Source organism: Gymnoscopelus braueri (genome assembly GCF_963280865.1).
Source record: "Gymnoscopelus braueri genome assembly, chromosome: 17".
NCBI classification, from domain to species: domain Eukaryota; kingdom Metazoa; phylum Chordata; class Actinopteri; order Myctophiformes; family Myctophidae; genus Gymnoscopelus; species Gymnoscopelus braueri.
Window position 1 is genome coordinate 47096398 of NC_137617.1, and position 13495 is coordinate 47109892.

Sequence of the window (13495 nt, forward strand, 5' to 3'; positions counted from 1 at the left end):
AAAGCTTGTGGAGAAAATGGCCACCGATCAGATTAAAATGCTTTTTATTGAACAATATGGAAGATACGGGTACTTTTGAGGACCCGTACATATTTTTAACATCCTTAGCCATAGGGTCAGCACTTTATATTTGAAATGTAAACGTTTATGTACATGTACAGGTGGAAAGGGGAGAAAGTACAAACACCAGGTTGAAGTTCATCCATGACGGTCATGTAATATATGACAGTCATGTATCAGGGCTAGCAGACAATCATCCGGCGCCGTAGGGGTCGCTGTTTTTCTTTCTCTCACTTCCTCCGCTTGACGTCACTGCCTGCGGGGATTGTTTGAGTTCAAGCCGTGACCAACGTTGCCAGGTCCGCTTATTATTAAGTGACTTTGGAATTATTCTTCTATAAAGTTGCTTGTAAATCATTGCTAGTTGCGGGATGCCTTTTTTGGGTCTTGTAATTATTATTATGATTTTGTTTTTTATTATTATGTGGTTCTCAAACATTATTCATGTCAAAGACCCCCAAATTAATATGTATTTGTCTGTGGACCCCCATCTGGAAATGTTTTGTTCCAGCCAGGGACATTTGTGGATTGTGTTGTTAGAATCATGTTCAACAAATGCTGCACATTTTGCACTTTATTTCAAGTGTTTTTTTGTTGTTGAAAATAGTAGATCTACAAGCTCACAACACAACGCAACTACAATTTTCAAATAGCCAATGTACAAATGAAATATATGTTTAAACGGCGAAGGGCTCGCTTCTTTTGGGCTTGTTTTCATAGACCTGGTTGCTTGTTTGTCTCGCAGAGTCTGGCAACACTGAGCGTGACGTGGATGTTCATTGAAGGCAGCAGCAGCTCTGCTCCAGACAGACAGTCATTCATTACAAACACTGGTCTGTAAGCTCTGATAAACTACCTTATTAGACCTTTAAACACCTGGTCTGTAAGCTCTGATAAACTACCTTATTAGGCCTTTAAACACCTGGTCTGTAAGCTCTTCTTATCAGATCTTTAAACGTCTTGCTTTCCACCAGAACACACTGTTGAGAGGTGAGTAATAATAATCATGTTAGAATGTTAACGTTACTTTTACTCCATTACTTTGTCATTCCTGTTCCTGTGATAAATGTACAGTATTTATGTTAACCAGTGGTGGAAGAAAAGTACTCACATTTTTCTTTACTTAAGTAAAAGTATCAATATTACTGCAATGTAGAAATACTCTGTTACAAGTGAAAGTCTGAAATACAACATTTATTTGAGTAAAAGTACAAAAGTATTGGTATCAAAATGTACTCTAAGGACCAAAAGTAGAAAGTACTCATTATGCAGAATGTCCCATTTCACGTTTCAAGTTTTCAAATGTGTAAAAAATCTTGAAAATTGCAGATCTACAAGCTCACAATGTCCCTATTACCCTATTGTAAGCTTGTAGATCTGTTATTTTCAAATGGTCTACATGTATAAAGGGTGTATGTTTTGTAATAATAATCAAAATCTACAAAGTAACTAAAAGTTGTGATGATGGGACCCTAGATGTTGCAGATTAAACTATTTGATACTGTAGATTTAATAGATACTGTAGATTTAATAGATACTGTAGATGTAATAGATACTGTAGATTTAATAGATACTGTAGATTGAATAGATACTGTAGATTGAATAGATACTGTAGATTTAATAGATACTGTAGATGTAATAGATACTGTAGATTTAATAGATAGCTGCAGTCAGAGACTTGTTTGACACACATTGTCTTTTCTATTATGTTTAGATTCATGTTAATGTGCATTTCCACACAGTTACCCTTTTAAACCCTCAATATTTAGTCAACTTGACCCGGCTCTGTGCTTGGCGGACCCCCTTGTAGTAACTCTTGAGGACCCCAGGTTCACAGCCCTGATACTTCTCAGTCTCATTCATTTATTTTTCAGTGAACATGAAATGTGATTAATAAGAGTTTTGTCTCTGTGATCTCAGTCTAAGAACATGTGTTGATGGACTACACCAGTGGTTTCAAACTTCTTCCTGTCAAGGACCCCCATATTGACACTTATTAGCCTGCGGACCCCCATTTGAAAAGATATGCCAAGGACCCCCATAAGAGAAGATTTTTATTGGCTTAGAAATGTGACAAAAAAAAAAAAAAAATCCATGAATTCAAGTCTCCATGGGGTGACTAATCCATAGAAAAACAGTCATTTTGGGGTGAACTATCTCTTTAATACAATCAGATAGGACTTTTCTGTTAAGATGACTGGCCTGTCAAGGGTTGGTATTGCAACTCAGATGCCAGATAATAGTGTTATAGCATCTGAGTTGCTTGTGGATAGATTTACTGTATATTATTGTCCAATGTTTTTTTTTATGTGTCTGTTGTGTTCCACACAGCTCCAGATAAACAGATAAACAGACAGAATGAGTAAAACCAAAGTGTTGAACCTGAAGGATAAGATCAACGGTAATGAGATGGACCTGAGTCTGTGTAACCTCACTGAGGTTCCTGTCAAAGAGCTGGTGAGTCCTTAGTCCTTATAGCTTTGATTTAAATCACTGTTTCTCAATGGGATGGTGGGTTAAAGGTGGTGTGAGTCATTCTGTTGTTGTTGTTGTTGTTGTTATAATAAGTGTTAAATAGCTCTATATTCCATGCTGTCTGTTTAGTAACAGGGGTCTCCCCGTCTCGTAAACAGAAAATACTTTTTCACGTCAGGATAACAATTTCATCCAATAAAGACGACAGAGAACTGTGATAAAAAGAAAAAGAATGAGCAGAAAACCGGAGGAACTGGAGCACTATCAAATTGAAGCTGATAAACTCCTGATTGGATAAAATTGGTATCCTGACTTGAAAATGTTCGGTTTACTAAAGATATGGATAGATAGACACAGTGACCCCTGTTAGTGAACCAACAACCTATAGTAATGATTGCTATCAGAATACAGAGCTTTAACTTTATAACAGAAAGCCAAAACAAAAAGGTTTCTTAATTTGTTTTTTTTATAACAAAACAATGTTACTAATTTTAACTCTGAGGGTGTACAAATCTAACAAATGGACCGGTAAGGGTCCATTTGGTTCTGTTTGTATCCTCTCAGAGTTGCAGAACTGTTAGGGTCCATTTGGTTCTGTGTGTATACTCTCAGAGCTACAGAACTATAAGGGTCCATTTGGTTCTGTTTGTATACTCTCAGAGTGGCAGACCTGTAAGGGTCCATTTGGTTCTGTTAGTATACTCTCAGAGTTACAGACCTGTAAGGGTCCATTTGGTTCTGTGTGTATACTCTCAGAGTTACAGACCTGTAAGGGTCCATTTGGTTCCGTTTGTACACTCTCAGAGTTGCAGACCTGTAAGGGTCCATTTGGTTCTGTGTGTATACTCTCAGAGTTACAGACCTGTAAGGGTCCATTTGGTTCCGTTTGTACACTCTCAGAGTTGCAGACCTGTAAGGGTCCATTTGGTTCTGTGTGTATACTCTCAGAGTTACAGACCTGTAAGGGTCCATTTGGTTCCGTTTGTACACTCTCAGAGTTGCAGACCTGTAAGGGTCCATTTGGTTCTGTTTGTATACTCTCAGAGTTACAGACCTGTAAGGGTTCATTTGGTTCTGTTTGTATACTATCAGAGTTACAGACCTGTAAGGGTCCATTTGGTGGCCACTGGAATATTTGATGTCAAGTATTGTGCATTTATTTCTTCATGGTTCTCCTCCCTTACAGGCTGCGTTCCCCAAAGCAACCGTTCTGGACCTGTCCTGCAACAACATCACCTCCCTTCCTGTGAGTACCAACCCCTTCAGACACAATAACACAAGCACACGTCTTCAACTCACGACTAATACATGACAGAAAGTGGAAGAACGTGTGTTAACGTGGATTAAAGTTCTCATAGAAGCCAGCATGTCTTCTATGTTGCACAGCGAAAGTAGCCCATCTACAAGCTCTCAATGCATCGCAGCTTGTAGATGGGCTACTTTCGGTTATTATTTTAAGATTAAGAGCTCCTTTCACACCGTTTTTCGAATCGGACGTTAAGACTTGGCCATACAACATTTTTCAGTCGTGAGATTTTATTTTGCTTTAATCCATGTGTTCAGTGTTGGGCAAGCTACAAAAATGTAGTTATCTATCCTACTAGTTACTCTTTATAAAAGCTCTCTTTCAAAATAAGTCGCTACACTACAAGTTGACCCTGAGTGACTGAATAAAACACACAAACTACTGTATGTAAAAGCTACAAATGGATACACAATGGATACCAACTGTACTCAAAACTCATTTGATGTGCCGCTGAAGATGTATTGATGTTGCTTTTGTCAAGCTGGTGAAGAAAATAGATGGAAACAACTTGAAAGCTTCGTCATTCTGAAAATAGTTGTAAAGCTACCCACAAACTACCATCAGAATCAGAATAGTGGGTGAAATTTGTATCATTTGCACCATCGTTTTGATCCTTTTGAACGTCTCTATCATAAAATGTAGTTCAACTAGTAGCTTAGCTGCTAACCTACTGCCCAACTGTGTGTTTAGGGAACAGGGATCAAACCTTTCATTGATAGATAGGACAGTGTTGCTACCCACCCTGCTTTCACGTAGAACAGTCCCATTGTCATACAACATGTTTTGTTTTATTTTGTTTTGTGCAGCCAGAGTTCTGCAACCTGACCCACTTGATCAAAGTGGACCTGAGCAAGAACCAGCTAGCCGGTCTGCCAGATGACCTGGGGAACCTTGTGCACCTGCAGCATCTGGACCTGTACAACAACAAGCTCAGTGTCCTGCCTGTCAGCTTCTCTCAGCTGAGGGTGAGACACACACACACACACACACACACACACACACACACACACACAGACACACAGACACACACGTTTGTGTTTGTATTAGTGTACTTGTGAGAACATCAGAATGTTTGGTCTGAGTAGCTCAGTCGGTAGAGCACTCACCTTTAGACCGCAAGGTTCTGGGTTCGATCCCTGGTACTGCCAACTCGGCATGTGAGTAGCTGAAGCACATGCTATGTTGCTTTGATTCATTGACTAAGTTTAATAGTGTTCTTTTACTGATAAGTATAATTGTAGCGGTAAATTAAGTACTGCAGCTTTTGCCTCATAGTCTATTAATGTAGTCTTATTTGACCAAGACTTTAATTGATGTGTCCGTTTTTTAAGCCTTTTTCACATCTCTTGTAAACTCTAGATATAACCCTTTAACCTTGTACAACTTTTCAATATTTAGTATCCATTGTGAAATCAACATTAGAATGTTCAGTTCTCATCCTCGCCAACCTGAAAGGTCTGCCCTCTGCATGACTATATGCAGCAAACACACTTCAGTTGTTGATTAAATCAACTACAGTACCTAATCTATTAGTCCATGGGTCTTCGACAGGGGGTCCGCGACCCCTAGGGGGTCCTCAGAGTTACTACAGGGGGTCCGCCAAATCTCTGTGTGGTGGGGAACATCAGCCGAAAATATTTTTCGGAGAGTTGGCGTAGAGGAGAAAAAGAAAAGGCCATCGGTCAAGTTGCCTAATATTGAAGGTTTCAAAGGTTAACTGTCTGAAAATACACGTTTAACATGAATGTATCTATGAAATCTAAGAAAACGTTTAATTTGACTGCAACACAATCTAATTCAATATGTAGTGGGGGTCCCTGCTTCATCTCTGTCTCAGCTAGGGGGTCCTTCGCCTGGAAAATACCCCTGTATTAGTCGATAAATTCCTATGACTGTTAGTTGAAGAATGTGTGTAGTCGAGGACAGCCTTACTAAGTATCATTATCATTGCTGAAATATACGTGTGTGTGTGTGTGTGTGTGTGTGTGTGTGTGTGTGTGTGTGTGTGTGTGTGTGTGTGTGTGTGTGTGTGTGTGTGTGTGTGTGTGTGTGTGTGTGTGTGTGTGTGTGTGTGTGTGTGTGTGTGTGTGTGTGTGTGTGTGTGTGTGTGTGTGTGTGTGTGTGTGTGTGTGTGTGTGTGTGTGTGTGTGTGTGTGTGTGTGGACAGAGCTTGAAGTGGCTTGACCTGAAGGACAACCCTCTGGAGGTTGAGCTGGCTAAGGTTGCAGGAGACTGTCTGGATGAGAAGCAATGCAAACAGTGTTCAGTCAAGGTAAGAGAGAGACTTCTTCATTCACACTCCATGCCCTCTGTTGCCAGATTCTGTGAGAGAAACAAGCAACCAGGTCTAGGAAAACCAGCCCAAAAGAAGCGACTATGGACCACATGAGCACTTTAAACATATACATCAGCTATTTGAAAATAGATGATCTACAAGCTCACAACGCGTCGCATCGCGGCGCGTTGTGAGCTTGTAGATCGGCTATTTTCAAATAAAATCTTGCGGGGAAATTATAATAAGCAGATCTGGCAACCATGTCCATGCCACAAAGGATGACTCTTGCCAAAAAGAACATGATCTCATGGATTAACGTTCTCAGTGGCCACGACTGATTTCAGTCATTTGGATTCCGTAGAACAGTGAGTGGTTCTCAAACCTTTTCACGTCAAGGACCCCCAAATTGACACTTATTAGCCCATGGACCCCCCCATTTGAAAAGATATGTCAGGGACCCCGATAAGAGAAGATTTTTTTAACGCTTTAGCAGTGATTCTCAACCATTTTAATTTCGAGGACCCCCCCGTTTGACATGCATTTAGGCTACGGACCCCCATTTAATGGCATTTCTATCTCTGGGACCCCAATTTATATTGTAAAATCAATGTTAATGTAACTCTGAGAGTGTACACACTCTCTTGAGTTACAGACCCATAAGGGTCCATTTGGTTCCTAACTATCTATCACTTAGCTGAGGGTCCCCTGGGGGTCCCCGGACCCCACTTTGAGAACCACTGCCATGGAAGTCAGCATGATTGTCTGGCAGTATGTAGAACAGCAGGAACAATATTACTGAAACATCATATAATTTGACATATTGTGTTCATTCTGGTTTAGGAATCAGCGCTAGTGTGTGTGTGTGTGTGGGGGGGGTTTCCCAAATCACACAGTAGGACTTGGTCATTCAAACACTTTCAGTCGTGACTCGTGAGATTTTCTTTTGCTTTGATCCATGTGATCTACAAGCCGACTACGCATCACGACGCGTTGTCAGCTCATAGATCATGTTCCTTTTGGCAAGCGGAACTGTCGTACCGAGTACACTATATAAACCAGGCTTCAGATCACAACATGATTAGCCTCGGAAACCCAGGCTTTTTTTTTTGTTACAAAAGAAAAAAAGCCTGGGGGAGCCATGCAGGAACGATGGTCTTGGACCTTGTTATCTCCTAACCAATCAGAGTGCAGAGGGGCGTCGCTCTAAATTTGGTGACGTCAGCGTGCTCCGTGCACAGGCCGAGGGGGGGAGGGGACATAGATTGGTGAAGCAATAGGAAGCCACGCACAAATCCGGGCGGCTGTGTTTGGATCCGCCCTTCAAGACCATGGATTGAGCTCGTAGCCTCAGGCTACAAAATTATTGAGTCCAAGGTGACTCATATTTTAGCCCCCTCTCCTTTGGGATATTCTTGTCATAATAATACATTTGGGCGGCAGTGGCTCAGGGGTAGAGACCGCAAGGTTTCCAGTTCGATCCCGGGCTCCCCCAGAGTTAGAGTCGAAGTGTCCTTGAGCAAGACACTGAACCCCTAATTGCTCCCGATGAGCAGGTTGGTGCCTTGCATGGTTTCCTCCGCCATCGGTGTATGAATGTGTGTGTGAATGGGTGAATGTAATGCACAATCTATGTACAGTGCTTTGGATAAATGTGCTTTATAAATGCACCATTTACCATTTTCACATACATGACATTTGTCCTCTGCATTTACCCATCCTAACTATCAGGAGGAGTGGGTGCTATTAGTACAGCTCACAGGGAGCAGGTAGAGGTTAACTGTCATGCTCAGGGACACATAGACCCGGGGGCTGGGGTGTGAACCGGGGACCCTCTGTTGTCCCAGCCAGGCCACCTCTCTACTCATTCAGCTACGGCAGCTCCATGTCATTTTAATAGTAATAATGTGTTGTTTGGTTTTCTGTAGGTTCTCCAGCACATGAAGGGCCTTCAAGAAGAGGTGGATAAAGCCAGAGAGAAGCGTCTCCTGAAGGAGAAAGGTGAGCTCCTCCTCCTCAGTATGTCTGAAGGAGAAAGGTGAGCTCCTCCTCCTCGGTATGTCTGAAGGAGAAAGGTGAGCTCCTCCTCCTCAGTATGTCTGAAGGAGAAAGGTGAGCTCCTCCTCCTCAGTATGTCTGAAGGAGAAAGGTGAGCTCCTCCTCCACAGTATGTCTGAAGGAGAAAGGTGAGCTCCTCCTCAGTATAGAGTACTGAAGTCCTGACGTGACTCGTTCATCCCCTGGGTTGCGGAAGTAATTTCTCTATGGAGAATAACATTGGGTCATCTTAGAATCGTCTCTCAACAAACTGTCCCGGCGATATTGTCAGGGAGGCTCTGTATCGTTTATGATAGTCAGTCACTTATATTTGATACAGTCTGTCTCTGGAGAAAATGTAACTAATTCGGCCGCAGTAACATTAGCGTTTTCTCACCGTCAGTTGATGCTTCATATCCATATGAGTCAAACCGCCGGGGTCATTTGTTTATTTTTGGAACACAGTTCTTATTTGACGCGATATTAAACAAGTCTATGGGGATTCTGAATGGGGGAAATAAACCGCAACCCAGGTAGGATGAGTAAATTACGTCAGACTTCGGTGGTCTATGTCTGAAGGAGAAAGGTGAGCTCCTCCTCCACAGTATGTCTGAAGGAGAAAGGTGAGCTCCTCCTCCACAGTATGTCTGTAGAGTCTTCTGAAGGAGAAAGATGAGTCTGTAGCTGGTATGGGTTCCTCAGTTTGACAGAAGTCCTTTGTTCAGTGGACCGACCAGCTGCATTCTGATCTGAGCACATTGACTGCAACATCCTTCGGTTAACTCTTAAGGTGCATTAATTCACCCCAGACACAATAAAAACTGGGAAATAATGTAGCACATAGAAACAGCGTGGCTCCAATGTGGCCAGTCCCATTGACTTATAAAAGTACAGTTTTGTCAGACCGGTTAAAGCACTACATTTTGATAGTAATCATTGCGTTTGAGAGTTTGTTCAGTAACAGGGGTCTCTCTCCAGCTCTTTAGTAAACAGAAAATACATTTTTACGTAGGTGATAAATGGAACCAAATGGACCCGTTCCAATTGTACACTCAGAGTTATGATGTTCGTTGAAATTAAAAAGGTTGAGAACGACTAGTCTTGTAAAAAACAGAGCAGGAGAAGAACCTACATTAACTATGTGTCATGATGGTTGTGTCCCCAACAGAGCAGGAGAAGAAGCGGGAGGCCAAGCAGCGCGAGCGGGAGGCCAGGGAGAGGGAGGCGCGCAAGCGGGACAAGGCGGAGGAGAAGGAGAGGAGGCGACAGGAGTACAACGCTCAGCTGGCCGCCCAGGCGGCACAGGAGCAACAGAAGAAGAAGAAAGAGGAGAAGAAGAAGAACCGGAACGGCCAGGCAGCAGGTAGGCCCTGACGATTGAGTTTTTCCCCCACATAGCAAGCAGGAGAAGAGGAGTGGAAATGATTGTTTGAAGCTTCACTATCGGAGCGCTGAAAAAAGCCAGCTCAATGTTTTTTTAAACATTTGTAACTTTGTCGTGCTGCGACATGTGTCTTGTTGTCGCTTTGTTGCTGCTAGTGTCAAAGCAGCATAACATCCTATCTGTGGGAATCTTATGTGCATGTTGAAAATGTAATTTATTTTTACATCAATCTCCCATGTCTGGGATTGTGGTTTGGGAAACCCCTGAACCACAGCAAATCTACAAGCTCACAAACATTTTGGAGTGTCCTAAACCTAAACCACCCATTACTGATGTTGACCGATTAGTTTTTTTTGTATGAATTTGAATACAATTAATTCTATCCAACCATTTAAGCACTATAGAGTATTCTTCAAAAGTAGCCGATCTACAAGCTTGCAAATGTGCTATTTTTTAGTTTTTTCTGAAACCTTTTGAAAATGTTCGCCCACAATGACACTGAAAATATGGACGCTGGGTTGAAAGTGGTTGAAAATCGGCTGCATAATTGCAGATACCGATGTCGCCAACAAAGTCAAATAATGACTGATATATTTGGCCAGACAGACATATCGGTTAGGCTCTAAACAACACTGTGGTGTGACAAAGGATAAAAATAGTGGTTAAAATAAGTCTGTCGCTCTAATCCAGTGTTAATTTTGACAGCAAATTTGGATTTTGTTTAGTCATAGACTTTTGAATATATTTTAGTTGACTAAATCTCATGATCTTTTGGTAGGCCTTGATGGCGTCGTAATGACTGATTTTACACTTGGTTGCATGCTGAAAGTAGCCGATCTACAAGCTCACAACGCGTCCCAGCGCGACGCGTTGTGAGCTTGTAGATCGGCTATTTTCAGAGCGCAACACCCGAGCGCGAACAAACATAGTGTCTTTTAGTTATACTGGATCTCTCCTCCACTAGACCCTCACCAACAATGTAGTCTAGTTTTTATTTGTTGACTAAATTGTGTAAATTGCTTGTAGATCTGCTATTCAAAAGATTTGTATACATTTTGAACTTGTGACATTCTGCACAATGAATACTTTAACTTTTGGTACTTTAAGTACATTTTGATACCAATACTTTACTTTTACTCAAGTACATTTTTAACACATCGACCGCCAGAGGTTAATCTCATAATGTACTCACCAGTGCCAAGGTGTTTTTGTTGTTTTTTTGTTTTTTTCACGTCGCCATAGATCTTGTTAAAATCCTTAAGATTGAGCCGTACGCGGTCTGTTTACATCCGCGACATCCCACTGTATCTCCCAGTGAAAACCACGTGTCAAACGGGGTATCCATGTTGTAGTTAGAGCGGATTACGTTAAACAGTGAAATGCGAGGAGAAAAAACTACAGGAAGAGAATTGAGTTTCAGTTTCGTCTGTAGAACGAGGGCGGACGTGATCGTCAAAACCGGATCCCAAATAATTCTATTTCCGGTCATCAAACCGGAAACGGAAGTGGATCAAAAAAAATTCCGAAAGTGAACCCGGAAATTTTTAGCGCGAAAAGACCGTGGACCGTAGGGCTACGGTCTCGGCGCTTAACAGTTGGATTTAACGGACCGTAGGACTACGTTCTTGGCGGTTAATGTGTTAATACCTTACTTGTAACAGAGTATTACATTTGTAAAACATTTGAGTACTTTTTCCCACCACTGGTTTAAAAAAATGTTGTCAGTGAAAAAAGGTAGTGGACGAACATTTCTCGTCATATAGTTTTTAGTGGACGAAGTTAACACTGCTCTCATCAATCTGCCATCATCTCTCTCCCCATCAGATAAAAAGGCCGCGGGGGGGGCGGAGCCGGCCCCTAAACCCAGGCGCTCCCTGATTGGCCTGCTGCTGAAGCTCCTCCTCCTGCCGCTGCTGGGACTGGCCGCCGCCGTGGCGGCGTGCCGGCTGACGGAGCTGCGGACGGACGGCGCGTGCGCGGCGGTCAACGCGGCGGCGGACGCCGGCCTGGCCTGGGCGCGGGAGCAAGAGGTGGTGGTCCGGCAGCTGGTGGACCACCTGGGACAGCTGCCGGACCACCTGGGACAGCTGGCGGACCACCTGGCGTCCAGGGCCAAGGAGCTGCTGGAGGCCATGCAGGCTTCCAAGAACTAAGAACTATATAGTCCATGAGCCAGAGCCCCAAAATTGAGCAAAAATTATCGAAAGAGTGGGCAAAACCAAACCTATATTAAATTGTTCAGAGGGTCAATACGAGTAAATAAATATATGATAACCTCTCCACAGGAGCAGCTTTTTCATGGTTATCACACATTTTGTTATTTTCCCCATACGTACATGACGGGTGAAAAAATTACAAAATTTAAAAAAGAGTTATCATAATGAAACTTCCTGAGTTGATTACTTACATGAAGACAATGATTTATCGTATTACAAGTTTTCTGAAATTGTATATTTAAATATGCAAATTAGGCATTTAGTCCATGAGCCAGAGCCCCAAAATTGAGCAGATATTGAATATTCCCTCGTTAAAAACCTTTGAATCCAACATCTTAACAAAATGAAATAAGTATGTTGACTCTGGCTTTGTCCAATGTTGATTCTGGAAAGTTATGCAAATGTGGGCATATTTTCCTATGCCTAATTTGCATATTTAAATATACAATTTCAGAAAACTTGTAATACGATAAATCATTGTCTTCATGTAAGTAATCAACTCAGGAAGTTTCATTATGATAACTCTTTTTTAAATGTCATTTTTTCACCTGTCATGTACGTATGGGGAAAATAACAAAATGTGTGATAACCATGAAAAAGCTGCTCCTGTGGAAAGGTTATCATATATTTATTTACTCGTATTGACCCTATGAACAATTTAATATAGGTTTGGTTTTGCCCACTCTTTCGATAATTTTTGCTCAATTTTGGGGCTCTGGCTCATGGACTAATAAGGCTGGTTCTCCTCAACGTTGGGGTGGGTCTAAGGGGACCAGCCAGCCAGGGGAGGGGGGGGGGGGGGTCTAAAGGACCTTTTTACGGGGGGGTCTGTTAAAAGCCCATTTATGCTTCGTGACAAGTGTCGACCGATGGGTCGCTCAACGAAAGAGACGTCAGAAAACGTGAAAAAAATGACGTGCTGCGGATTGAGGACCTGCACCGTCGTGTGTGAAAGGTCGCCGGACGCCTCTTAACCCATTAAGACCTGAGACTGATTCTACGAAATGCCTTCTAAATCAGTGGTTCTCAAACTTTTTCACGTCAAGGACGCCCTAAATTTATATATATTTTGGACTGAAAAAATGTTCAAATGATTCACACTTTTTCAACACTTTCAAGATTTTTTTAATGTTCAAAAATAGCAGATGTACAAGTGACCCGCTGTGAGCTTGTAGATCTGCAATTTTTTTTTTAGAACTACTGTTCTAAATATACACACAGCTAAAATCTAAAATGACACGGATGCTTAATGGGTTAAAGGCCAATTTATGCTTTTGCTTTGTAACCGCGAAGTGTTGACCGATGTGTTGCGCAACAAAAGAGACAAAACGTCAGAACGACAAAAAAACATTGCTGTGGAGGAACTCCACCCAAAAATGAAAGCCTTAATAAAATGTCACGTACTCTGATTGGTTTGGAAGATGCTCTAGACTACATCCACTTCCTTGTTTTGGTCGGCGAGTCGCAGACGGTATGGACGCTCGAAACACAGAGCGTTCGTTGAGAGACACACAGTGCAACATGTTGGTCGACACTTATGCCGCTCAAAGCATAAATTGGCTTCAACTCTCTTGAGTGTACAAATGAAACCAAATGGACATATTTTGGTTTCATTTGTACATTCTCAGAGCTCGAATAAACACTGAGGAATTTACTATGTAGATTGGGGTCCCAGAGATATATATTAAACTAGACCTTAAACTAAGACCCCTGAAATTGAAAAAGTTGAGAATCACTGAACTAAG

At 42.0% G+C, this 13495-nt stretch overlaps 1 protein-coding gene across 1 annotated transcript; it reads left to right on the forward strand.

Moving 5' to 3' along the window:
• The first annotated feature begins 840 nt into the window (after positions 1 to 840).
• On the forward strand, positions 841 to 12534 carry lrrc59 (leucine rich repeat containing 59). The gene is made up of 9 exons (XM_080455247.1): positions 841 to 1050; positions 2392 to 2517; positions 3722 to 3781; positions 4648 to 4806; positions 6009 to 6113; positions 8042 to 8114; positions 9319 to 9513; positions 11359 to 11697; positions 12486 to 12534. The coding sequence occupies exons 2-8, from the start codon at positions 2419 to 2421 to the stop codon at positions 11685 to 11687; spliced, it is 1020 nt and encodes a 339-aa protein (XP_080311373.1). The 5' UTR covers positions 841 to 1050; positions 2392 to 2418; the 3' UTR covers positions 11688 to 11697; positions 12486 to 12534.
• Positions 12535 to 13495: the final 961 nt, after the last annotated feature.

What these genes read in the sequence shown, in the direction of transcription:
- lrrc59 (XM_080455247.1), top strand. Translation starts at nt 2,419, where the DNA reads ATGAGTAAAACCAAAGTGTTGAACCTGAAGGATAAGATCAACGGTAAT. An exon ending in AGGTTCCTGTCAAAGAGCTG is followed by an intron (nt 2,518 to 3,721) that starts GTGAGTCCTTAG and finishes CCTCCCTTACAG; the next exon opens with GCTGCGTTCCCCAAAGCAAC. An exon ending in GCAAACAGTGTTCAGTCAAG is followed by an intron (nt 6,114 to 8,041) that starts GTAAGAGAGAGA and finishes GGTTTTCTGTAG; the next exon opens with GTTCTCCAGCACATGAAGGG.